Here is a 24,510-nt window from a genome sequence, read left to right on the forward strand (position 1 = left end):
TTTCTAGTAAACAAACAGGGCATGCACAGCTCTGCCCCTTCCACCTCAACTGAAATTTGATCCCATGTTATTGTGCTCGGCTCACAACCTGTCAGACACTGTTGTCTTCATGAGTCGGTTTAAACACACATAAAGTTATGTTCATCACGTTGTTAGACTTATTACTAATGTAATGAGTTGGATTTAGTGCCATGACACAGTCAGCACAGGTTGATGTTGTTCAGCTGGTTCGCATTAAATCAAACTGGTTTAAGCTCATACACCAGACTGGACTGGCAAAAACATAGATCGACCCAGATCTACCCCAAACCCCCTTGTTCATACAGTGTTAATTTTGACAGCTGTTTCAGATTTAGTCTTAGTCTTGAGATGAAAATGCTCATTAGTCACATTTTATTCTTTTTGTCCTTCATTGTTTTAGTCAACGAAAACTCAAAACATTTTAGTCGACAAAAATTTAAAACATTTCAGTCAATGAAAATTCAAACTGTTTAAGTTGCTGATATTTCAAAGCGTTTTAGACGATGAAAATTCATGATATTTTAGTCAACTTTTAGTAATTATGTGTTCTTTATGTTTTTTTAACCTTTAAACTAATCCAGTGAGACTAATTCATGTATCAGAAATTAGAATCAAGCTGACAGGTTGTATAAAGATGTCATTTACAGTTTTACAAATCATTTCTACACACTTACAAACTGTCATTTCTCCAGCAGTTTTTGACAGGTTTAAGGGGTGATTGACAAACACACACTTCATGATCATCATTTGAAAAGCTCAACATCTCTCTATTTATGGTCTCAAAAATTTTTTGAGACCATAAATAGAGAGATGTTGAGCTTTCAATAAATAAACTATTTACTGGAGTTTGCCAACCCGTCCATCATGCGGCATTTGAACATTGAACATTGAACATTTTCATCATGTCTTGTCAGCAAAAAACATATATTTTGTCTTGGTTTTTATTATCGAGATATATTTTTAGCTCACCATTGTCTCATTTTTGTCATGGAAAAAGGGTTGCCCAGGCAATTATTTGCTTAAATCACAAAACTCAACAGGCTTATTGTTGGGGCAGGCATCTATATGGCATAGGCCTTTAATTCCTTTTAAACAAAACTGTTTCTCAGCAAAGATGGGAAATACGATCGAATTGTTTATTTGAACCAGTATAAATATTACTTGTATAGAAATGAGGCTTCAGATAACATATCATTTATGAATCATTCATTTGATCTAGCCTCGACAGACGGGGCATCAGAGAGAGAGAGAGCATTATGACTTTTGAGGATTATGTCACCCGGCGTACCAGCACAACACCACTTTATCCTGTTAAAACTGTACACACAGCTTGGATTAATTTTCATGAAAAACGCTTTTTATTGATTTGATCAATGGACTCTTACAGACTAAAGGAATATGAATAACTTACTAGGTAATCAGGGAATGGACACATATTCTGACTTAATGACAGCTTCAGTGGTAGGGAGTCCCCACTTATTCTTTTGCCATGGCAGTAAATTGACCGGTTTGTGGAGGCAACCACAAGGCAGTAATTCTACTTTAATCAGATAGTTCCTGATTTAAATCAAATATTGCCAATTTTAGACTTTGACTCATACAGCTCCTTCTGCTTGGACAGCATTTAATATTTTCACTTCAACTTTTTAAATTTCTCTTGTTCCTTGTTGCTTTTTTTGTTAAATGAAAAAAATGGGTTACCCAAAATTGAAGAACGGTTTTATAAAAACATGAAGTCCTGGCATGGCTACAAAAACTCAAGTATTTTGTTTGCTTATGTATCAAAAAAGTTCAAACAACACGCAGCCCTTTTTGTCAGTAATAGCTTGAACTTGTGTCCATGACTGTATTGCTGTTACTCTCAGAGCACTGGTTGACTTTACAGAGTAAATGATTTCATGTTGGTTTGTGATATTTTTCAGCAAGGTTTCAAGGGTTTCCAGGTGGCTTCTGAGCGTCACAGCACTGTGGTGCCCTTCCAGTTTAATGGAAATGAGTATACGTTAAGCCATGGCTCAGTGGTCATCGCTGCTATCACCAGCTGCACCAACACAAGCAACCCATCTGTCATGCTTGGAGCAGGTGGGTTTACAGTACTTCTCATGGGGGTTCATGGGGTTCTGAGAGGTGATTCGTAATCAGGATGGGGACTGAGGGAAATGTTTACTCCTCCAGGGTATTTGACACAGTTATTAATGATAAATGTTCTTCTTTCAGGGCTCCTTGCGAAAAAAGCAATAGAGTGTGGCTTGAGTGTGAAGCCGTACATAAAGACCAGCCTATCACCTGGCAGTGGAGTTGTCACCTACTATCTGAAGGAAAGTGGTGTAATGGACTACCTCTCTCAGCTGGGGTAAGCTGCTCAAACACCTCAGTCAGTCAGTTGTTTTTATGTATGGATGATCTCTGACATGTTCATTCATGTGGGAAAGACAAAGACACTTTATGTGTTGAGCCTGGAAAACAGTTGTTGGACACATAAACAAAACAAACTTGCAAACATAAAAAAACCCAAGGTCTACTTACTAGCTTTTTTCCTCACCTTTTGATCAAAGTTTGCTCTGCTGGATGGATTTAGCTCATGGAAGGCAAAAACAGTGCAGTGCAACTGTGGTGTAGGGCTGCATGTGTAACTGGGTGATCAAATGTGATTAACAGAAAAACACGCACACTAATCTCCTGTAATCTCCCCCATACATGTGGTCTCTCTCTCTCTCTGTGTCTCTCATAAAGACAGTAGCCTACATAAAACTATTACAACATGGGAGATGAATTCCCCCCCCCCCTTCCCCCAGCTAGCAGCCAGCTAGCCTATTTATCGGCATAGTAAAACAGCATTATACTTACCAGAGAGATTCAAAGGGGGGGGTCCTCTCGACCAGCTGGTCCTGAGGCTTACCTTCTCTAACAGTCCAGCCTGACCAAATTACAGCAGAAGAAAAAGAAAGTTACATCAACTATTGGATGACAAAACCCAAAACAAACTTCAGTGCTATTTGGCCCTAAGCAGACCGTACAGAATAGCCCCTTTTCCACCGCAGGAACTTTTATCAATTACCTGGGATTTTGAAAAAACTTACCTAGTAGGGTGTAGGACTTTTCAGATTACCCGGAATTCTTGAGGGGCAGGGCGGTGTGTCAAACAACGCTGATTGGTGGGACACACACTTGCAGCGTTCCGCACTTCCTGGCACAGGCAGCCGCTGCAAACTTTATTTCATTTTCTACAAGCTTCACTTCGTTTGTGTTTTGATTAAGGATGGGTGCCGAAACCCGGTACCAAATTAGCCCTGGGGCTAAATTATCAAAGACTGTAGTATTGAGAAGCGCTGGCGGTATCAGTTCTCCTCTGCTCTCTGTGCCGGTGCTGAACTCCTCCACATACACACACATACACCGACGCAACAAGGTAACCGGTTAACAGCCAAGCGGCCCCGATGAAACGAAGTGAAGATAACTGGAAAATGACTCGAGCAGCTACAGTGAAATTTAACCTTAGCGAGTAAGAAGCCAATACTTTATCAATACATGAGTTCAGCAAGCATTAACATGTAGACATGTAGACAGCAATATTCAATATGCGTCCACAGTCTCTCATCCACTCCCAGTAACGTTATGTCTTACACAAGGACAGCACACTGGTTCAGCTGATAGCGAATTGTTACTAATAAGCTCAAATGACAGCTGTCTGTATATAGACTAACTTAGTTTGACACGTATCTTAAAATACTTTTAAACTGAGCAGCTGACTGAGACAAACAGCCCCTCCTCTCTCTACCAGCACTAATGTTACCAGTATACAAGTTGGCAGAGCCAAATACAGGACACACGCCTAATCATCTACGTCATCATGCTAATTTGAATACATCTTCCGGAACTTTGAGTTGCGGTGGAAACGCGAACCACACAGATTACCAGGAATTCTTTTACCCAGGTAAATAAATTCCTGGTCATAAAGGTTCCTGGAAATGTTGGTGGAAAAGGGGCTAATGGCAAACTTTCTGACCGCTGTGACAGATCAGAAACTGAGAAAGACACTACCTATGCACAAACTCGTCGGCTTTTTCCACTGTCTCTTTTGGCCACACTGAGTCAAGCCATGCCGCCCTGCGTTTCCATTATCAATTTAGACACGCCATCCCATGCCATGCCATGCCATGCCAAGTTGCGCCAGAGATGGACCTTCTCGGTTCTGTCCTGCATTCTGTTTGTACTTCATATAGCTGCTTTATTTCACTGTTTCATGTTCACTATCACTTTAGCTGTGGATCAGCCCGCTGCTTTTAAACGTCATCACTTAAGACAAGCCGTCATCAGTTAAAACACAGCTTCAAGTAGGTATCCCTGTTGTAATGGAAATGCAAATGTGTTGGGCCGATGACCCAAACTAAACCAAGCCAAGCCAGCCCATGACTGTCGAAAAGGGCTATCAGTTATCACAGCCTGGCCATAGAGACTGGCAGACACAGGCAGACCTGGCTGCCTAGAGAGGACAAGCTGTGTCAGGTTTGTCCACAGAGACAAGTGGAGACAGAGCAAGATTTCCTGCTACAATAATAGCACATATGAAGACATCAGAACAAAGTTCTTTACCAAAATGACATGTAAACTCCAAGATTTTAATACACTCTCTGGAGTAAATAGTGTCACCGCCACAGAAGCAGCGAGATATATCGGTGAATGTCGCAGCCTAGGAGAAAACCAAACAACAACATATAGTTCTTCTCCTCATGCCTTTTATTTCCTCCTTCACTTAATACGTTGTATGTCTATGATTTTGTATTTATGCATTGTTGTCGTTTGTTTCTCTAATAATTTAATTACCTTACATATTCCATTGCAGTTAATTGAATTCACTGTCTTAAACTGTAAATGTGCTTTGGCAACATTTATGAAATGTCATGCCAATAAAGCTTATTGAATTGAATTGAGATGATAATACAGAGATAGCCATCACAGTAAAAGAAATGATAGAGTAGTGACGGACAGACAAAATTGTCAAAAGCCACGGAATCTCTATGAAGTAACTGTGCTGAGGATAACGGATTGTTTTGAAGCTTTTCATTCAGCAAAAGTAGCTCCATCTGCTGGCCTATCCCATAATGAACTCAAGGAGGTAAAAAAAAGAGAAGTCATGGCACCATATTGCCTCATATCACTGGGATACAGCACATTCGCAGTAATTCTGGTCTGCACTTTCTAAAAGGCTCAATAGCGCGTGCGCTATCATATATATATATATATATATATATATATATATATATATATATATATATATATATATATATATATATATATATATATATATGATTGATTTGTTTCACTGTGGCGCCCATAATCTGAAATATATTTGGAATGATATGGGTGAGAATTATAATTTAACAATTCCTGAAAAGATCCTCAATAAAATACCTAAAATAGATGCCTCCTATTTGGAAATGATTTACTATATATTGACAGTACTTGTGTGATACCCTATAGCTCCCATGAGGTCAAAGAGCGTGTCCCAGTCGCTTTGGCTTTCCATGTGCTTTACTGGTTTTTTGGTTCATGGTGTTCTGCCCAATTCTATTATGTCTGTGATGTTAGTGCCCGTGCTTAAAGACAAGGCTGGTAAGCTTAACAGTATAGACAATTATCGACCTATTGCATTAGCCAGTATCTTGTCGAAAGTACTGGAGAAAATACTGTTAACAAAGCTAGAAATGTATGTTCTTACTACTGACAATCAGCTTGGTTTCAAAAGAAAACATGGAACTGACCTGTGTATTTATGCTCTTAAAGAGATTGTATTTAAGTACACAAGCCTTAATTCATCTGTATTCCTATGCTTTATTGCTTTATTGATGCCTCCAAGGCATTTGATAGAATTAACCATGAGCATTCATTCATTCATTCATTCATCTTCTAACCGCTTCATCCTCTTGAGGGTCGCGGGGGGGCTGGAGCCTATCCCAGCTGACATCGGGCGAGAGGCAGGGTACACCCTGGACAGGTCACCAGACTATCGCAGGGCTGACACATAGAGACAAACAACCATTCACGCTCACATTCACACCTACGGACAATTTAGAGTTATCAGTTAACCTAGTCCCCAGTCTGCATGTCTTTGGACTGTGGGAGGAAGCCAGAGTGCCCGGAGAGAACCCACGCTGACACAGGGAGAACATGCAAACTCCGCACAGAAGGGCTCCTACACCCGGGATCGAACCGGCAACCCTCTTGCTGTGAGGCGAGAGTGCTAACCACCACACCACCGTGCCGCCTGACCATGAGCAATTATTTGTAAAATTGCTAGATAGAGGTGTCCCTAAATTTAGTGAGAATTTTAGTGTTTTGGTATGCCCATCAAACGTTTCAGGTTAAATGGGACAATGTTGTATCTGCTCCATTCTGTATTAGTAACGGAGTGCGGCAAGGAGGAATTTTGTCTATTTTATTTAATGTATTTTGGATGAATTATAAAATCAGTTAAATAGGTTAAAAACTGGCTGTCTTGTGGGCAACACTATTGTTAATCATCTTATGTATGCAGACGACCTGGTCCTGCTCAGTCCATATAGTGCTGGACTGCAGCAGATGTTGAAGGTGTGCTCTCAGTATGGCCTTGATCATGACATAAAATATAACGCTAAGAAAAGCCACATAATGATAGTTAGAAGCGATGGGGACAGGAAATCAACTTTTCCGACCTTTTATTTGTCAGACAGTCCTCTTGCTGTGTGTGAGGAAATTAAATACCTAGGTCATGTCATTTCCGATGACTGGACGGATGACAAAGACCTATATCGACAGCGCTGTAAAATTTACTCTCAAGCTAACATGCTTATAAGGAAGTTTTCTATGTGCTCTGACTCTGTGAAGTGTTCCCTGTTCAGAACCTACATCACACCGTTATATACTGCTCAATTGTGGTCTAACTATAAGAAAAAGAGTATGCAGAGGCTCAAGGTAGCATACAATGATGCAAAGAGGCTGCTGCTTTGTGTCCCTAGGTGGCATAGTGCCAGTCAATTGTTCGTGTCCACTAGAGTGCCAACCTGTGAGGCACTCTTAAGACAGCTGATGTTTAGTTTTATGTGTCGCCTGGACAAGTCAGAGAACCACATAATAGAAGCCCTAGTCAGCCCCCTGAAAAGCTGCTATAGATTCACTTCTAGGCTGAGACGGCATTGGTGCAATAGCTTGTATATCTTATGATATGCACAATTTTTGTATTTTTGTATCTCCTTTTTTATACTATTTATACTGTATGTTGTGATATATGGACCTGTGTCTGCAATAAAGCTTTATATATATTTGGAGTAGTCTTGCCCAGTGCTCATGATGGTCATGTGATTTTTGTCACAGTCAGCCAAAGTTAGTATGAAGCTCTTTGAAGATAATATGCTTACTTTGTAAATAATCGTTTTGTCTCTCCTGTTAGCTTTGAGGTTGTTGGCTATGGTTGCATGACCTGTATAGGCAACAGTGGGCCTCTCCCAGAACCCGTGGTGGAGGCCATAACCCAGGTACCACATCCCTACTGTATCATTTCATATCTTCAAGCACTCAATACATCTTTTTCATCCTCATTTAGTGTTTTTCCCCTTTTCCCGGCATCCTTCACACATAAATGTTGTGTGCTTACTTGGGCATTGTAGGCACCTAATCCACAATTGCTCTCTTGCATTTCACTTGTACTTTTTCCCAATCTGAAGTATCTCTCCTCTCTCCCTTTTACAAGCTATGTATATATATGAGCAGTAATACAATTCAGAATATAAAAAAACACAGTAATCGCGCAGTCTTTGCATCCTTTGAGGTGTTTATTGATTTGTGTTTCAGGGAGATCTGGTTGCTGCAGGTGTCCTCTCAGGAAACAGAAACTTTGAAGGAAGAGTCCACCCCAACACCAGAGCTAACTACCTGTCTTCCCCACCACTCGTCATCGCCTACGCAATAGCCGGCACTGTAAGGATAGACTTTGAAAATGAACCAATTGGTGAGTGATGTGGGGTTTTTTTTAGGGGGACCACACAGAAAAAAACAATTAGCTGTAAGCTTCCCTTTATTTATTGTCACACATAATTAGGCATACAGTATAATGAGCTTGCTGAAGCACGTCGCTGTGGGTGGAAGTGCTGGTCTGTCACCATTAAAGCCCTCACACCCATCATCACATACTACAGCACAAGTGACCACGACCATAGGTGAGGGTTTGGACGTAGATGGACCAGTAAATCGAAAGATTTGTCTTCTGACTCAGCTCTCTCTTAACCACAACAATCCAGTACAGTGCTCACTATACTCCATTCCTCCCTCACTCGTGAACAAGACCCCGAAAAGAGGTGATGTTCCATGTACCTAGAGCGAGTCTGCAACACGGCGGGTGCCAGCCCCTGCCTGCCGCCAGCACACATTGCTTGCCAGTCCCTGCAGGTGGTTGGCCCACAAGAGTGGCGGCTCCATGTCATTCATTCTGGTGGAGCCAACTCACTCAGTACGTTTACATGCAGCTTGAGAAAATTGAATTATTGGCTTAGTCCGACTGAAACCAGACTTTTAAATGCATGTAAACAGCTTAGTCCAACTGAAATTTAACTATTCGTAGCTCATCTAGCACACCTAGATAATTTGATTGAAAATCAAACTATTGCTGCATGTATCCACTCAGTCCGACTGGAGTCGGACTCGGCGTTCTGCGCGTGCACCATTTTTTCTTTTGCGGGCTTTCACCCAGAAGAAGAAGGAGATGACATAGCAGCAGCAAACAAACAAACACCATGGCGACTGTGAAGCAGAAGATGTACTTGTGGACGGATGAGGAAACTACATCCATCTCTGCCATCTTCATTTGTCGTTAGCTTCCTCTATGGGTCAACCGGAACTAGTTCAAAACACACTATATTAAAAAGAACACAGCGCTGCCGATCGAGGTGGAGTCAGACGTACTTGGTCAGAAATTCGATTTTCTCTTCTGCATTTACACTCAGACAAGACAAGAAGTCCGACTTGACTGATTAGCCGAGCTATGAGCTAAGCTTGACTGCTGCGTGCATGTAAACGTACTGACATCTCCAGCGCTGTCTGTAACTCCTGTTCAAAGGAAATGACAGTTCTCCTAGTTGACAGAGGAGGAGAGTTGTGTTCCTGGGTGTGCCTCCTTGTGTACCTTCCTGACTCATGCTTGTTTAGCAAGATTAAATGATGTGTTTGAGGTTTGATGCTGTTCAACAAAGTGGACAAACTGGGTCTTCAGCAAGCAACTGGTTCAGGTTGTTGGACTTTGGAGCACATTATTGACAGCTCTCACAAGAAAACTACACTTATTTCATTTCTTTCTTCATAGCTCTCTACAGCTGATTTCCTCTCTGTGTTGTCCCACCTGTTCCTGTTTTGACCACTTAAACATATCTCACCATCTCCTCCTGTCATTACAGTCCCTTCACAACTAATACTCACCTTTGCTGGAGAGTTGTCACTTTGTGCCAAAAGGGGCCTGTTTGACCCTGTGTGAAGACCCTCTAAACTGTACTTTCCCTACAATGTCAGAATGCTTGAGTGCAGCTTTTGCCCGCTGAACTGCCTCAGCAGCTGGACACCACTTCCTCCCTGCTGTTGCAACAGTCAGTGCACTTGCTTGGATAACCTTGTCCCAGGATTCTAAGTCATCTGAAGTCTGGCCTTGAATTCTTAAGTCATCCCCGAGAGAGGCAGTCCCAGCCACTTTTTGACCCACTCCAGTTTTTATGCCTCTGTATCAGCAATAGCCATATAGGAATGATGTTTTTGGGTTGTCTGTCTGTCCGTCTGTAGGTCCGTACATCCCATCCTTGTGAACATGGTATCTCAAGAACACCTCAAGAGAATTTCTTCAGATTTGGCACACATGTCCATCAGACCTTCATCAGGCATAAAATGAATACAAAATAATAATTATTAGGGAAAAAAAATAGCAATAAGTCTCAGTAAGGTTGGTTGGTTTGCTGAGAAGTGCAATGGATATCTACTCAAAATGTTCCTTCCTATGAAATTATAATATTTAAGTAGTTTTACTGCACAGTAATGCAAAGAGTCAGCTCAAATGATATTATAATACATTGAAACTGTCCTAATTTTTGAATTAAAGTGAAACTAAAAATGAAAATGACTAAATGTTTTCCTTCAGAGTTTGGCTAAAATGTTCATAATAATCTGGTTAAGGATGACCCTGACTGAGACCATATCAAATCTAAGGTTATTTTACTGTACACTTCTGGAGAAAATTACTGAGAAAGTTAGTTCACTTTACTTTCTAAAATTCATAATTTCCTCATGTTTTCAGAATCAGAAATACTTAATTGATCCATGAGGAAAAATTTTGATTCATTACAGGTGCTCCAATGTAAAGAATAGAGAACTATAAGAAGTACGAAAGGAGTATGAAAAAGAAGTATGTAAACATAAGTAATAAAATTCAATAAAACAGAAATAAATATGAATTATGCTACAATGTTTAACAATAGTTCTTAACATATTAGAAATAAAATATATATCTCTTCACTGTGCTGAGTCTGTAATGTCATTAAAAAAAGAAATCATAGGTTATCATAGGTTTGTTGAAAGGATGACGCCAACTATGACCAAGTCAAATTTAAAGTAATTTTTCTTACTCCAAACTAAACTGTTCAGCTCTGACTATGCACTCAGGGACGAAGCGGGCAGTAAGAGAGGCAGACTAAAGGAGATCAAAAAGGAGCTGTTCAATTCAGAGAAGCTCAAAACATATTTTGAGGACAACCCCAGATATCTGCATCTGCTCAGACACAGCAGGGACCCCCATCCTTCTGTTGTCAAACACCACTTGAGGAAGGTACCCGATTACTTTGTTCCAGAGACATTAAAAGTGTTGTGAATCTGCTGTCACACCAGAAGAGGAAGTTAAAAATTCAAAACCAGCCAGAGTCGTCTCGAGCAGTTTCAAGAAGAACATCCAGGTGAAGTACAAGACAAAGATAATAAGAATGGACTCTGTATGAAATGGGCTGTTAAAGCTTTGTGGCCCATGGATTAAATGGACAAAATGGATGAAATGGGCGATGAATGCGACGAGTGGAAAATGCAAGAAACATCAGTTTGAAGTTGGATTTTGTCAAACCTGATATAACGTATAATACAGTATCAGGAATACAGGAGTACAGTATCTGTATCATCTCTTTTCTAATGCAACTGTTCTAGTAACATTGAAAAGGGGCAGCAGTAGCTTAGGAAGCAGAACAGGTCATCCACTAATTGGAAGATTGGCAGTTCGATCCCCAGCTCCTCCATACCACATGTTGAAGTATTCTTGGGCAAGATGCAGAACCCCAAATTGGTCCCAATGGCTGTGTGAGAGCATGTGAATGGTTACTGAGTAGCAGGTGGCACAATGTATGGTAGCCTCGGCCACCAGTGTGTGAATGTATGCGTGAATGGGTGAACGTGACTTGTAGTGTAAAAGCCCTTTGAGTGCTTGGAAGACTAGGAAAGCGCTATAAAAGTGCAGTTCATTTACCATTTACCATTTTTTGTAATTGGTGTGATGTCATCAGGTTAGCCTTGGTGTTGGAAATTACATTTGATTTTAACTTTTTGATGTTTGATATAAATCTTTTTTGTTTAATATCTGTAAGTACATTTGAGCTTGATGCATAAGATGAAGATAGTTTTCACATATTAAATTCTGCCCTCTTGTCCTGTGTCTCCTCTGTAGGCACGAACTCTGAAGGCAGAGAGATTTACCTGAGGGATATCTGGCCGTCACGGGAAGAGATCCAGGCTGTGGAGAGAACGTTTGTCATCCCATCAATGTTCAAAGAAGTCTATGAGAAGATTGAGGTAGTGTAATCTGTAGTCTGTTGACAAGAAAATTGGCAAGCAAGTGTTCCTACAGTGTGATGTAGATGTGTGATTGACTGAATCAATCTGTGTTGTATTGTTGCAGAAAGTGAATGAGCGCTGGAACTCTCTGGTTGCTCCATCTGACAAACTCTATACATGGGACCCCAATTCAACCTACATAAAGTCACCACCTTTTTTTGATGGTTTGGTAAATATATACACAGTAATTCAAACATCTTCCCAAACTAATGCAACTGCTGTAGTTACTTAAGGCCAAGGCTGCCATTATTAAAACAGAGTCATTTAGTGTTAAAAACTAATGATAATAATTTTTACCAGAAGTGTGGGAACCAGGAAATATCAAATTTTAAGAGTTTTATAATAAAGTAACTGTAGTCATTTAGGCTAACGCAATGGTACAAGTGTCTTTTCAATTTAAGCTACTAACTGTTCAGTTGTGTTTGCATAAGTTATGAAGCATTAAGCTGAAAACACAGCGGTACCACAGTGGCATGCAATGTCATGTAACACATATCAAGTGCCGCCCCAGCATGCACTAGATGCATCGCGCTGCAGTTCGTCAACAGACGACCACACAAAGTTATTACTACTTTAACTGAAAGATCTGTACCTCTTCCACCTCTGCATTAGCTTAAAATCGTGTGTGGAGAGCCCTTAATTAAACTTTATTTCTCACCTGAAGAGCTGGGGTCGTATTCACAAACATTCTGAGAGAATTCTCAGAGAGCTCCTAACTTAGCCTAAAAAATTTTTAGGAAGGAGTCCTAGCTTAAGGGTGATTTAGGAAAGTTCTCAGAGTAACTTTGAGTGAGGAAGGGACAGAAACTTTTATCTTAGTGAAGAGAAGTGGTTGACCCTGTTGCTAGGTATGAAGTACCCTTTTAACAGACGTGATTGGTTGTCAAAGACACGCCCATTTGTGAGCCTGCAAGTTGTAGACACCCAGTGGAAATGAAATGCACTGCAGCATGAGACTGTGAAAGTCTTGTCATTGTTCGTGTGATCACTCTGATGGAAGGCTGAAACAGACCCAAGTCATCACTGCTGCACTGTTGCCTTTTTTCTAGTTTTACAAATATCTTAGTTTTGTGATCATTTTATTTCTGGCATTATAATATTAGGTGTGAAATATATGCATATCTCTAATGAGATTGACCACACGAATTATCCCAGCATGATCTAATTTGTGACATTTCATTGACTCACTGCCACCGAGTGTTTGGAGAATATTTCTCCGACCTCTTTGTGTTTCCACCATTTTCTCCTCTGATTAAGAAACTCTTAAGTCTCTTAAAAGTCTAAGATGCTCCATGAATAGCTTTTTTTTTTTTACAAGGACTTAGTCTTAACTTTAAGGATACGTTCTGAGAAAACATCATAATTCTGAGAATTTTCTTAGAATTTTGTCTCTGGGAGCAACTCTTAGCGCTAGGAAGCTTTGTGAAAACGGACCCTGATCTCCAGAGTGCCAGGAAGTATTTTTTGACTATTGTCTTTACAATGACAGCATTGTGAGTCATTTGTAGCACGAGTCATGTGCGCCACTTCACTACCGACCCGTGCGTAAAAGCGCAAACAGTCCCTCAAGGAGGGACAGCCCTGCAGGCAGGGCTGTCCCTCCTTGAGGCAATGAATGAGGAAATAATCGCCCCGGCGTTTAATAAGCAAAATGGGGTCAAACCCCCCGCGGCTATTAGGTGCCCAGCGGGTATTTGCCACCGTTATATCGAGATAACGAAATAATAAGTCGTTATCATGAGATAACAGTGCACAAAAAAAAAAAAAGAAATATGTGGCCGTTCTCATCTTCTGTAATAAGCAAATGGAAAGTGGTATTTTTCTTTTTGCTTAAATGTTTAATTTGAATGTTGGCAGCCCTGGACTTTGTTTTACTAAAATTACCCTGACTGCCACCACTACTGGTACTTCTATTTTTACCACAATGGAAACTTCTGTTTATAACTATTTATTATAATGCTAATAATTCTGGCTGTGGCTTTACTGTATGTTGTATCATGATATCTTTATTCAGACAATGGACCTGCAGCCACCCAAGTCCATACATGATGCCTACGTGCTGCTGAACTTAGGAGACTCGGTCACCACTGACCACATTTCTCCTGCAGGGAACATTGCTAGAAACAGCCCTGCAGCACGCTACCTGACCAACAGAGGGTGAGCCACCTCACTGCTTTCAACTTAAAGCAATTAAGTGCTGGCTTTATGCAGGTTTTCTCTCTTGGTTCAATTTTAATGAGCCATTTGAACTTTAAATAGAGTCTAACTAAATGGCAATAGCCTAGAATAAGCTTTTATCTAAATCTATATACCAAACGTCCATGAAAGCTTTCTGCCTCACACTTCCTGTGTTTTAACAGTTTGAGTCCCCGTGACTACAACTCATACGGCTCACGTCGCGGTAATGACGCTGTCATGGCAAGAGGGACGTTTGCCAATATCCGCCTCTTTAACAAGTTCCTCAACAAGCAGGCACCACAAACCATTCACCTGCCAACTGGAGAAACGGTTAGTGTACAACACCTCTCTATAACTTCCTAACAGTTATCATGCAGATGCTGTGTTGTTTGACAGAAATTATCGTTGCATTTCAAGAAAATGCTTTTGTATCAGTTGTCTTTTTGTCAACAACAATGAAAATTTGGGCTGCATTCACACCAAACAAAAGTGGCCAAAACACCACTCCTTCCATTTATTTGAATGTGAGTAGCGTAACCAGGCTGTGGCGTTGGGGCTGTAGGAGAACCAGTGGAATGTGAGGAAAAGCTGAAACAGAATCGACTTTTGGAGAAATGCAATCTGACATCACACTGTGGTGGCCAATCATATAACCAGTGATCAGACTGAAAGACACCTGCAGTCCATGGTTACAAGTAATAGAGTCTACTTCTATTGTTAAATATTAATGAGTTCTATAAATAACATTGAGGGTTGTTAATAACATTGATTGACTTATCGACCTTTCTACGGACACCGACACAAACATTTAAAGGAATCATGGTGTTCATGTCTTTCTTTTAATGACAGCAGTCAATACAACAACTGAACAATTATTTGAAATGTACATTGGACTAAACATAATTGTTGGGGGCGGGGCGCCCTCCTAATATAATGGTAGGGAAACACTGCTTCTGGGACAATATATCATCCAGCAAAACTAGTCATCATGACAGGCCTATGTGTGTACTGTGTGTGTACACATTTGTCAGCCCAGTAAAGCCACCACAGTAATGATAATGGAAAATGAGTTCTACAGATCTTTTAAGCCACAACTTATTTACCAAAGACAAATATTCGCTGAGGAGCTGGTTTTCAATAATTGGTTTCCCCCCCTCCACTCCCCCACAAATGGGCCACTTAAGTGACACTCCCACACCAACCCTGCAGCGAATTGTCGCAACGGCTGATTTGGTGTAAATACAACCTCATGCATGCTGCTTCTGTTCAAGCTTCGAGCAAAGACCTTTTGCTTGACCTCTCTCATGAACTGTTGTATATTTGTCCCTGTTTGTCCAGCTGGATGTGTTTGATGCTGCAGAGAGATATCAGCAGTCCAAGACCCCTCTGCTGGTCCTCGCAGGGAAGGAATATGGCTCAGGCAGCTCCAGAGACTGGGCTGCAAAGGGCCCCTTCCTACTGGTGAGGGTCACTTCTTTATAACCAGTTAAAGAAAATACATACTATTTTGTAAACAATATTAAGCTAAAATTAGAATGATGGGGATGCTTTGTTTGTTTGTTTTTTTTTTTTGTTTTTTTTTTTGACACAAAAAAACACGCAGTTTGTTCTGCATGTTAGAAAACTTGTTACCATGGAGATATGACGAACAGAGACTTAAATAGTGGATGAGACTTTCTGCTGAAATGGTTGCAGTATAATTTAGTTTTTCAAAGGTGCTGATAGCATGTGATATAATAATACATAATTTTGGGCTTTATTGTAACTGCTGGTCTTAAATTAATAGTCTGTATGTCCATGATACATGAATGAAAATACATAAAATAAAATAAATAAAGTTAAGCATACAGATGAATTGATAAATTCAGTCAGAACATTTGGAAAAGAAAGTTGCAGAATTTTCCATATCGGTATCGGTTATGGGCCAAATGAGCTGTTATACAATGGCATGTCAGATATTGGCAAAAAATCCCTTCAGAGGAGAGAAGGAAGAGCGCTAAACAGTAATTGGCATTTTTCAACTGGGAACATGCGACCTTGTTAGAGTAGCGCCAGCAATTTTCCAACTACTGAGAATTTGGTCAAACAAGAGCTAAACAACCAACCAGTCGACTAACTGACCAGAAGTTTACAGCCCTAGTGCTTTGGTCAGATGTGTTTAAAAGTGTCAAGACTGAACCTTTTTGTTTTTGTATTTAGGGTATAAAGGCAGTTTTGGCAGAGAGCTATGAGCGGATCCACCGCAGTAACCTGGTTGGGATGGGGGTGATTCCTCTGGAGTATCTCCCAGGAGACACTGCTGACAGCTTGGGACTGACCGGCCGAGAGCGCTACACCATCGTCATCCCCGAGCAGCTCACACCTAGGATGATGGTAGATGTGAAGGTTCGTTAAAGACACTTAAGTGTAGAACTGGGACATCTTTGCACTGCTGAGGTGATGTGATACTTGATGTTGTCTCTCTCTGCCCTCGCAGCTTGACACAGGAAAAACATTCCAAGCGCGGATGAGGTTTGACACCGACGTAGAGCTGGCATATTTCCACCATGGAGGAATCCTCAACTACATGATCCGCAAGATGTCTGAAAACTAACGTGCCAAGTATAGTACAGAGCGAGAGCAACGTGCCATCCCTGTAACTCTCAGCTACAGTCCAACATGGCAACACCATAGTGAGTTCATGTTAACGGTTGACAGAAGAATAGCGTCCTAAAGTAATCCAATCATTGTCCATGTACGGTGGAAAGAGCCTTTTACAGACAGTTATCACTATGTTCTCATTTTTGAGAATGCTGCTACTTGTTTTACTTACATAGCAAAGCTGGGGGGAATATATATGAGATGTGGATATTTAATTAAGATATGCAAGATTAGATGATGTTAAAGAGTTAGAAAGTAGAGATGCATCAATCGATCAGCTGGTGGCCAGCATTTGCCAATTTTCAGCTTGTTCAGTCGTAACCGATGACCAGCTGGTCAGTCTCAGATATATACGATCCTGATCCAAACAGATTTACATGCATGTATGACACAGTGTTAAACGTCGCACACACAGTGGCACAGACACTAACCAACTATTGTCACAGCTTCTGCCACCCATTCCCATTCCCAGTTCATCAAATACAGGTGCTTCGTCACGCCCCATCATTAGTGACTTTTCCAACCTTCTTCTTTGAGTATTTATAGATCTGTTGCTCCTGTTCTCTTTTGGGAAAGTGAAACACATGAGACAAAGTGGGATATACTGCAGATGGATTTGATTCATACAAAGGTTTGTGCAGTAACCGGAGCACTTTTTATTTAGAGTCTGAGTGAGAGAGCATCCTCTAACCTGCTGCAGTTTGGGAGAAAAAGTAAAAGGTATTTAATTGTCAGTGTTTTATTAACGACATACAGTTAAATTTTCTATAAAGATACATACCCTCTGCAGTTGTGGTAAATAAAAGCCCTGCCAATACGTGTGAATTTTAATTCATTTATATCCTCCATTATGAAGAAATAGCATTCTTTGCTAGCCTGATGCTAATGGCAGTACTCATCGGGATGTTAAATTGTCTCTGTTTCTGTTCGTCTGTCTGCATGATATCTCAAGACAGCTCCAGGGAATCTCTTCAAATTTGGCACAAATATCCACTTGGGCTCAACAATGAACCGATTAGATTTTGGTGGCCAAAGGTCAAGGTCACTGTGACCTTGTCTGCCTCATTCTCATGAACACGATATCTCAAGAACACCTTGAGGGAATTTCTTCACATTTAGCACAAAATTCATTTGCAAATAATGACAACAGCTTCACACAAAGGTTTAATGGAATGCAATAATGAAGTGATGACATTTTATATCCCAAAGGTCAAAGGTCAGCTTTCACTATGACATAATGTTCTGCAAAAACAACAACACTTTTCTGGCCATTATTAATGGTCATATCTCAGGAACAGAAGGGGAAGTATTTGGTCAGATACTAAATTGGTGACGCTCATCTTGAAACTGTGCTGGTTGAATAGATCTGTGTGTGAAGTATCCATGTTTTCACAGACATGGATATAAACTGTAAGAGAAACTTGTGGGTGTCGGCATACAACTGAAACATGCCATGTCGGGATGTCGTGAGGTGTTCCAAATGCAGCATTGATTGTTGTCTATGATGACACACTACATGAGATAAAACGATAGATTATCACACACAACACTCATTGTCGTTCACAATCTGAGCCAACCCAGTATGACGCCACGTCAGGCTATAATTGGGCTGATATCCTGTAGTCTAAACCCGGCATTACAGTTTCAGGAAGAGATAAAATAGGTATCACCCAAAATCAGAATCGGAAGGTCAGACTTAAAAAATTGGAAATCGGAAACGTCCAAGAAAATTGGTGCATCTCTATAAAAAAAAAAGTTAGTACAGCCAGACGCGGTAGCTGCTCTCTGAGAGGGTGGGGGGCACAACTTTTGTTTTGAGTTTGAGCTGAGCCAAGGCAAAGGACTACCACTCTACAGTGTGGGTCTTTATTTTTTTCAGTTTTGATGACATTGCCGCTCTATAGCTGGGTTTAAAGATGTGTACCTTGAAGGTACCAATTGGTACGACAGCACGAAGTAGTAAAAATGTCAGACTGTCAGTGAGTACTACATACTGATACTTCAGAGAGTAATCCTGTCAATCTCAAGTCATAAATTCTGTCCTCCCCAGCAGTATCCGCAGTGTTTGCATTCTTTCATATCAGCAAGATGTTTCACCTTATTTCATTAGTGAACATTCCGCTCGGTTGCCATATCTACATAGTTTCATTCCCTGATAATACAGCAGGTTTACCGTGGAGATGTGTGTTATTGAAAAGGAAAGGATAACTGTGTCTCTGCCGACATCAGAAAACACAAGCAGCCAATCACAGTAGGCACAGTAGCTTCAATGTATTCTCACAAAACTGCATAACTTCTGACACATGCAGCCAGCAATTCAATTCAATTCAATTTTCAGGTAAAGTTAACCTCTGATGCATAAGTAGAAATCCAACATAGCGAGACAGTGTGAGGAGTGTATCCAACACCCTACATCTTTCGTTGCCATGGCCAGATAAAGGTCCCTGTTGAGTTTTTAGTAGCCCTGTAGAAAAATGTTTTTTTGTGTGCCCCATTTTGTTAGCACAAGGAGATGATATGTTACACATTCCAGCCAATGGTTTGACACTTCTCTACTGATCAGCAGGTGGCAGTGATTTGCTGAGATATGCAACACAATAGCAGGGAAGAGGAAGGTTGATGTAAACAGTGTAGATGTCAGACTACTCTAGTGAGTAATGCTGAATGTAAACAGGAAGAAAACAAGAAAACTCCACGGAGCGCCTTAAATTGCTGCTCATATCGTCATCTGCAGCCATGCAGAGTGCACTGTTCTGCTATGATAAGAGTGAAACCTAACTGTAGCTGTTTAAAGATTTGGTCTGAGACTGAACTCAAGCATCCATTTCTTCCCCTGTGGCACCTTCCAAGGGCTGGATTAACACTCATGTTGATTCTGGTTTTATGCCTTCACGCTGGCAGTGGCCGTGACCAGAGGCATTCTGCTTTCAGGTCGTCCGTCCCTCCCATTATTGTGAAGCCAGTATCTCTAGAACAAATGGAGGGAATTTTTTCAAATTTGGCACAAAAAGTCCGCTTCGGCTCAAAAATGAACTTCCTAGAATTTGGTGGTTTAGGGTCAAGGTCAGGGTCACTGTGACCTCACAATAACTCAATAATTCATTTGTTAATCACAACAAATTTTCACACAATTGTTTAATAGGATAAAATGATGAAGTGATCAAGTCAAGTGATGGTCAGAGGTCACTGTGACCTTGCATCTGTCGCATTGTCATAAACACAACATTTAAAGAACACCTTGAGGGAATTTCTTCAAATTTGGTATAAACATTCACTTGGACTCAGAAATAAACTGGTTAGATTTTGGTGGTCATAGATCACTTTGACCTTGTATCCGTCTCATTCTTATGAACGCTGTATCTTGAAAATGACTCAAGGAATTTTCCTCAAATTTTGCACAAACGTCCACTTGGGAGTCAAAAATGAACTGAGCAGAATTTGGTGGTCAAAGGTCAAGGTCACTGTGACCTCACAAAATGTTTTGAGCTGTAACTCAAGAATTCATTTGATAATAGTATTCACACATAGTTTCACACAAATGTCTAATAGGATTAAATGATAAAGTGATGACATTTTGTATCCAGAAGATCAATGGTCAACTTCTCTGTGACATCATAATGTTCTGCAAAAACACTTTTCTGGCCATTATTCAACATCATAACTCAGAAACAGAAGGGAAGACATTTGGTCAAATACTGAATTGGTAAAACGAATCTCACTAACCTGGGCTGATTGTATAGATCAGTGATTCCCAATTTGTAGATCACGGTCCAGAAGTGGGTCATTTTGAACAGACTACAGGTGACTCGCAAACATGTCAAGTTTGTAAAAAACACAATTTATTTTGACATACAATGAATTTCCAGCACAGAGCTTATAATTTGAAGTGCCGTTTCCTGCTGTAGAGTGAGTGACTAACGGACAGCTACTTGACAGAGAAAGCAAACTAGCTTGACGTCATGGCATAACTTAAATATGACGCTGAACATATTAACCTGTGTGGACCTTGAACTAAAGACTAATGAGAAATCTGGACCCTGTGGCTGGACCAGTTGGGAACCACTGGTATATATCTTCAGTGCTTCCGAGAGGAAGATGTGTGCAAAGCATCCACTTTACCTGCAACTTTACTGGTAATTGTAGTTAACAGTGACAATGAGAAGCAGATAAACCACCGGACCGATAAGAGTAGAGGTGTCAATAAAGTCCTAACAATGCCCATCTCTTGTTAAAAATGATAAAAAGTCCCATGTTGTAATAATTCAAAAGTCCTCTTTTAAAGCAAGAATTGTGTAGTGATTTTAAAATTTATCCTTAACATTGTTAAAGAATCAGCTTTTTTTATGTGGACAAGAAGTTCTTGAAGTGCTCAGAAAAAAATAAACATTTGGTTATCTGATGTGGAAGAGCTTGTGATAAAAGCTCCTGAGAAGCTACAGCATGGACCCTGTGTGGATGTCATCAGGGATTATGTTGGTGATAATATGATATTATTGATGGTGCTGGACCAATGAATCATAAAGGAAGATATTTGGCTTGACTAGACTGAGAGTAGACTATTATTGTGGTTACTCCTTCAGCGAAACCCTCTGTGGTGAAATACTGTATCACAATAATGGTTACCTTCTATCGCACACCGTTCAGCTGTTTCCTCTTCAGGTTGTCGTCTTATTCATAATCATTTTCATGTTTCTCTTCATCTTACAGTCAAGAAAACATACGTGTTTGTTCTTCGCTCATTCCAAGCTTTGATTGTAAATCTGCTTATGTTTTTGTTATTGACTGCCTTAATAACTGCATATGTGATCGTCCTGATTTAAAGCTGTTTGAGTCTTTTTGCCCTTTTATCCTGAAACACTAATCATTTTGATTCTGAAGACTGACAAATGTTCATGTTCATTATACTGTGTGAATGCATTGTCTGTAAGTCATAGATTACTGAAAACAATAAAAAAAAATTTTGTAATTTTTTTCTGCCCTTTTTTCTGAGTTCTTAGATTTTGTTTTAACTATTTATTTTAAAGATTATTTTTTGGGGGCTTTTTGCCTTTACTGAAACAGGACAGAGTGAAATGGGGTGAGAAAGAGAGTGGGGGTTGACATGCAGCAAAGGGTTGCAAGCTGGAGTTGAACCTGCGACTGCTGCAGCAAGGCATCGCCTCTGTACATGGGTCGTCGGCACTATCCACTGCAGTACTGATGCCCCAACTGTATTTTTTCTAAGACAGGGAAATTAGAGATGTGCATCATGGTTTTCTGCGCAGAACTTCAAACACTATTACGAGACTACATTGGAATGCTTTTTTTTTAACAGACTGGAGAATATGAGCCTTAAAATAGTCCCCAGAGCTCTGAAATTCCAAAAAATGAACTGCCGGCTGTTTTTACTCTGCTGGCACCAATCCTAGATTACCCTCAAAGAATTATCCTAAGTTTGGAGATAAAGTGAGCTTTTAAACCACTCTCCAACTCTATCTGCAGTCCAAATATTTAAACAGGTAGGAGAAATGAGAGCTTTGTGGTCAGCTTGGTTGTCTCTGATGTACCTTCATACAAAAGCAGTAGCCATGGAGTCAAATCTGCTGGGGGGGGGGGGTCTGACAGCAGGGGTGTGATTGCACTGGGGCCCCTGGGGTGGAGGGGCCAGTAGAGAGATCAGGCCCCTGCAAGTGATTCAGATTGCCACCTTGGAAATACACCTGTGTTCAAATAAAAATTATAAAAAAAAAAAAGAATATTATTAATTTAAAAATGATGCCATTTGCTTTATATGTCTTCAAAAAGACAAACCTAAATGTGTCATGGTTTTCTATTTTCTTTTTGAAATAGTAGCTATCTAAAACAAAGTGATATGTTTTTTTTCTATATAAGCTATAAAATCTATAAATACACCATAAAAAGTATCCAATTAAATGATTAGAGGCCTACTTTCTTTGAGAGTCTTGTCAGATATGTGTGATGATTGCTGGGTAGTATGCCTGTTGATGTTGTACAATGTCAAGTATCTAAACTAAGCACAAAAAGCAAGGAAATTTGTGTTTGGTAGATTATTTCTTTGTTGTAACAATGCTTCTTGGCAATTAATCTTATACCGTTGGAAAGCCTGTTTATTTCCCAAATTTTTCATGGGCGCAACCCACATACTCAGCCCTGCTGCTTATCCCACAACTGCATGTTCCTTACAAATGTGGCACCATTTAAAGGGGAAATAAACAGGCTTTCCAATGGTATATGAATGACTGCCAAGAAGCATTGTTACAAAGAAATAATCAACCAAACACAAATTTCCTTACTTTTTGTGCTTAGTTTATTTGTGTCAAGACAATACTTGCACAATAGCTTGCACTGGGGTGCATCATAACTTACTTGCACCACTGTCTGACACTTTTTTTAGCAACAACTGATGGGAACTCCCATCACCAAAACCACTTACAACTTCTGCCTCACTATTGATAACTCTACTCTGCATTCCTCCCCACACATCTGTAACCATGGAGTTATTTTCAACAACAACCTCATTTATGGTAATTGGACTGCACTTATATAGCGACTTTCTTGTCATCTGACCACTTAAAGCGCTTTTTCCACTATCACATTCATCCATTCACACACACACACATTCATGGCCGAGGCTGCCATAGTAGGTGCTACCCTCTACTCAGTTTTTTTAAACACTCACACATGGATGGAACAGCCACAACCACAGGGGCACCTCAGTGGCACAGGAAACACCAGGCTTCCACGGAGGATACCATATCCACCATGCTTCACTCGGTCCTGTCTCACCTGGACCGCACACCTACACCAGGATCCTGTACATGGACTTAAGTTCAGTGTTTAACACCATCATTCCCCAGAGACTAACAGATACATTGCTTCAACTCGTCGTTAACACCACCACCTGTCTCTGTATCCTGGACTGTCTGACTGAGAGACCTCAGCCAGTCCAAGTTGGCAACATGACCTCCAACACAATATGCTGCGCACAGGATGCCCTCAAGGTTGTGTACTAAGCCCTTTGGTGTTTACACTGCTTAAACATGGCTGTGTAGCGAGACAGCAGGGGAACCAGATTTTCAAGTTTGTGGATGACACCACAGTTGTGGGGCACATCCACATGGACAATGAAGACATGTACAGGGAATAGATAGATAGATAGATAGATAGATAGATAGATTCCTTTATTGTCATTGTATAGAATACAATGAAATTCAAAACCCAAGGCAGAGAACGGAGCTCATTTAAAAGAAATAAAGAGTAAAAAAAAATGGCAAGATAAAATACATACATACATACTACACACAACCATACACATACATAGTCACTCAGTCATACAAAAAAAGTGCCAACATATAGATACATTCACATTTACAGTTATATTGCACAGGTTCATTTATTGCACTTTGTGTTTATGAGGTGTATGTGTTGTTAGGTATGGGTTCAGGTTTGTAGGCTTGTGTACAATGTGGTGATGGCTCTGGAATAAAAGCTGTTTAACAGTCTGGTGGTTCTGGTTTTAACTGTCCGGTAACGCCTGCCTGAGGGCAGAAGTTCAAACAGATGATGGGCTGGGTGGGATGGATCCTGCAGAATGTTAGTAGTTTTCTGAAGACAGTGGGAGTTGAAAATGTCTTCCAGGGTGGGTAGGTGTGTTTTTGTTATTTTCTGTGCAGCTTTGATAACCCTCTGCAGGGCCTTTTTATCAGCTGCAGAGCTGCTGCCATACCACACAAGGATCTCATAAGTCAGCACACTTTCCACGGAACAGTGGTAGAAGGACAGCAGCAGGTG

General features: G+C 40.5%; 1 protein-coding gene across 2 annotated transcripts in view; it reads left to right on the forward strand.

The window, feature by feature from the left end:
• Window positions 1-21,689, forward strand: part of aco1 (aconitase 1, soluble) — a 37,223-nt gene extending 15,534 nt beyond the window's left edge. For both annotated transcript variants that reach the window (XM_049568819.1, XM_049568818.1), the window contains exons 11-21: window positions 1,944-2,103; window positions 2,239-2,374; window positions 7,448-7,532; window positions 7,849-8,005; window positions 11,735-11,859; window positions 11,966-12,070; window positions 13,916-14,058; window positions 14,262-14,409; window positions 15,418-15,540; window positions 16,279-16,464; window positions 16,556-21,689. In XM_049568819.1, coding sequence (XP_049424776.1) covers window positions 1,944-2,103; window positions 2,239-2,374; window positions 7,448-7,532; window positions 7,849-8,005; window positions 11,735-11,859; window positions 11,966-12,070; window positions 13,916-14,058; window positions 14,262-14,409; window positions 15,418-15,540; window positions 16,279-16,464; window positions 16,556-16,672 — 1,485 coding nt within the window. In that variant the 3' untranslated portion in view covers window positions 16,673-21,689. The remainder of the gene's footprint in view (window positions 1-1,943; window positions 2,104-2,238; window positions 2,375-7,447; window positions 7,533-7,848; window positions 8,006-11,734; window positions 11,860-11,965; window positions 12,071-13,915; window positions 14,059-14,261; window positions 14,410-15,417; window positions 15,541-16,278; window positions 16,465-16,555) is intronic.
• The last annotated feature ends 2,821 nt before the right edge of the window (window positions 21,690-24,510 follow it).

The sequence above is a fragment of the Epinephelus fuscoguttatus genome, linkage group LG23 (assembly GCF_011397635.1).
Source record: "Epinephelus fuscoguttatus linkage group LG23, E.fuscoguttatus.final_Chr_v1".
In the NCBI taxonomy this organism is placed as follows: Eukaryota; Metazoa; Chordata; class Actinopteri; order Perciformes; family Serranidae; genus Epinephelus; species Epinephelus fuscoguttatus.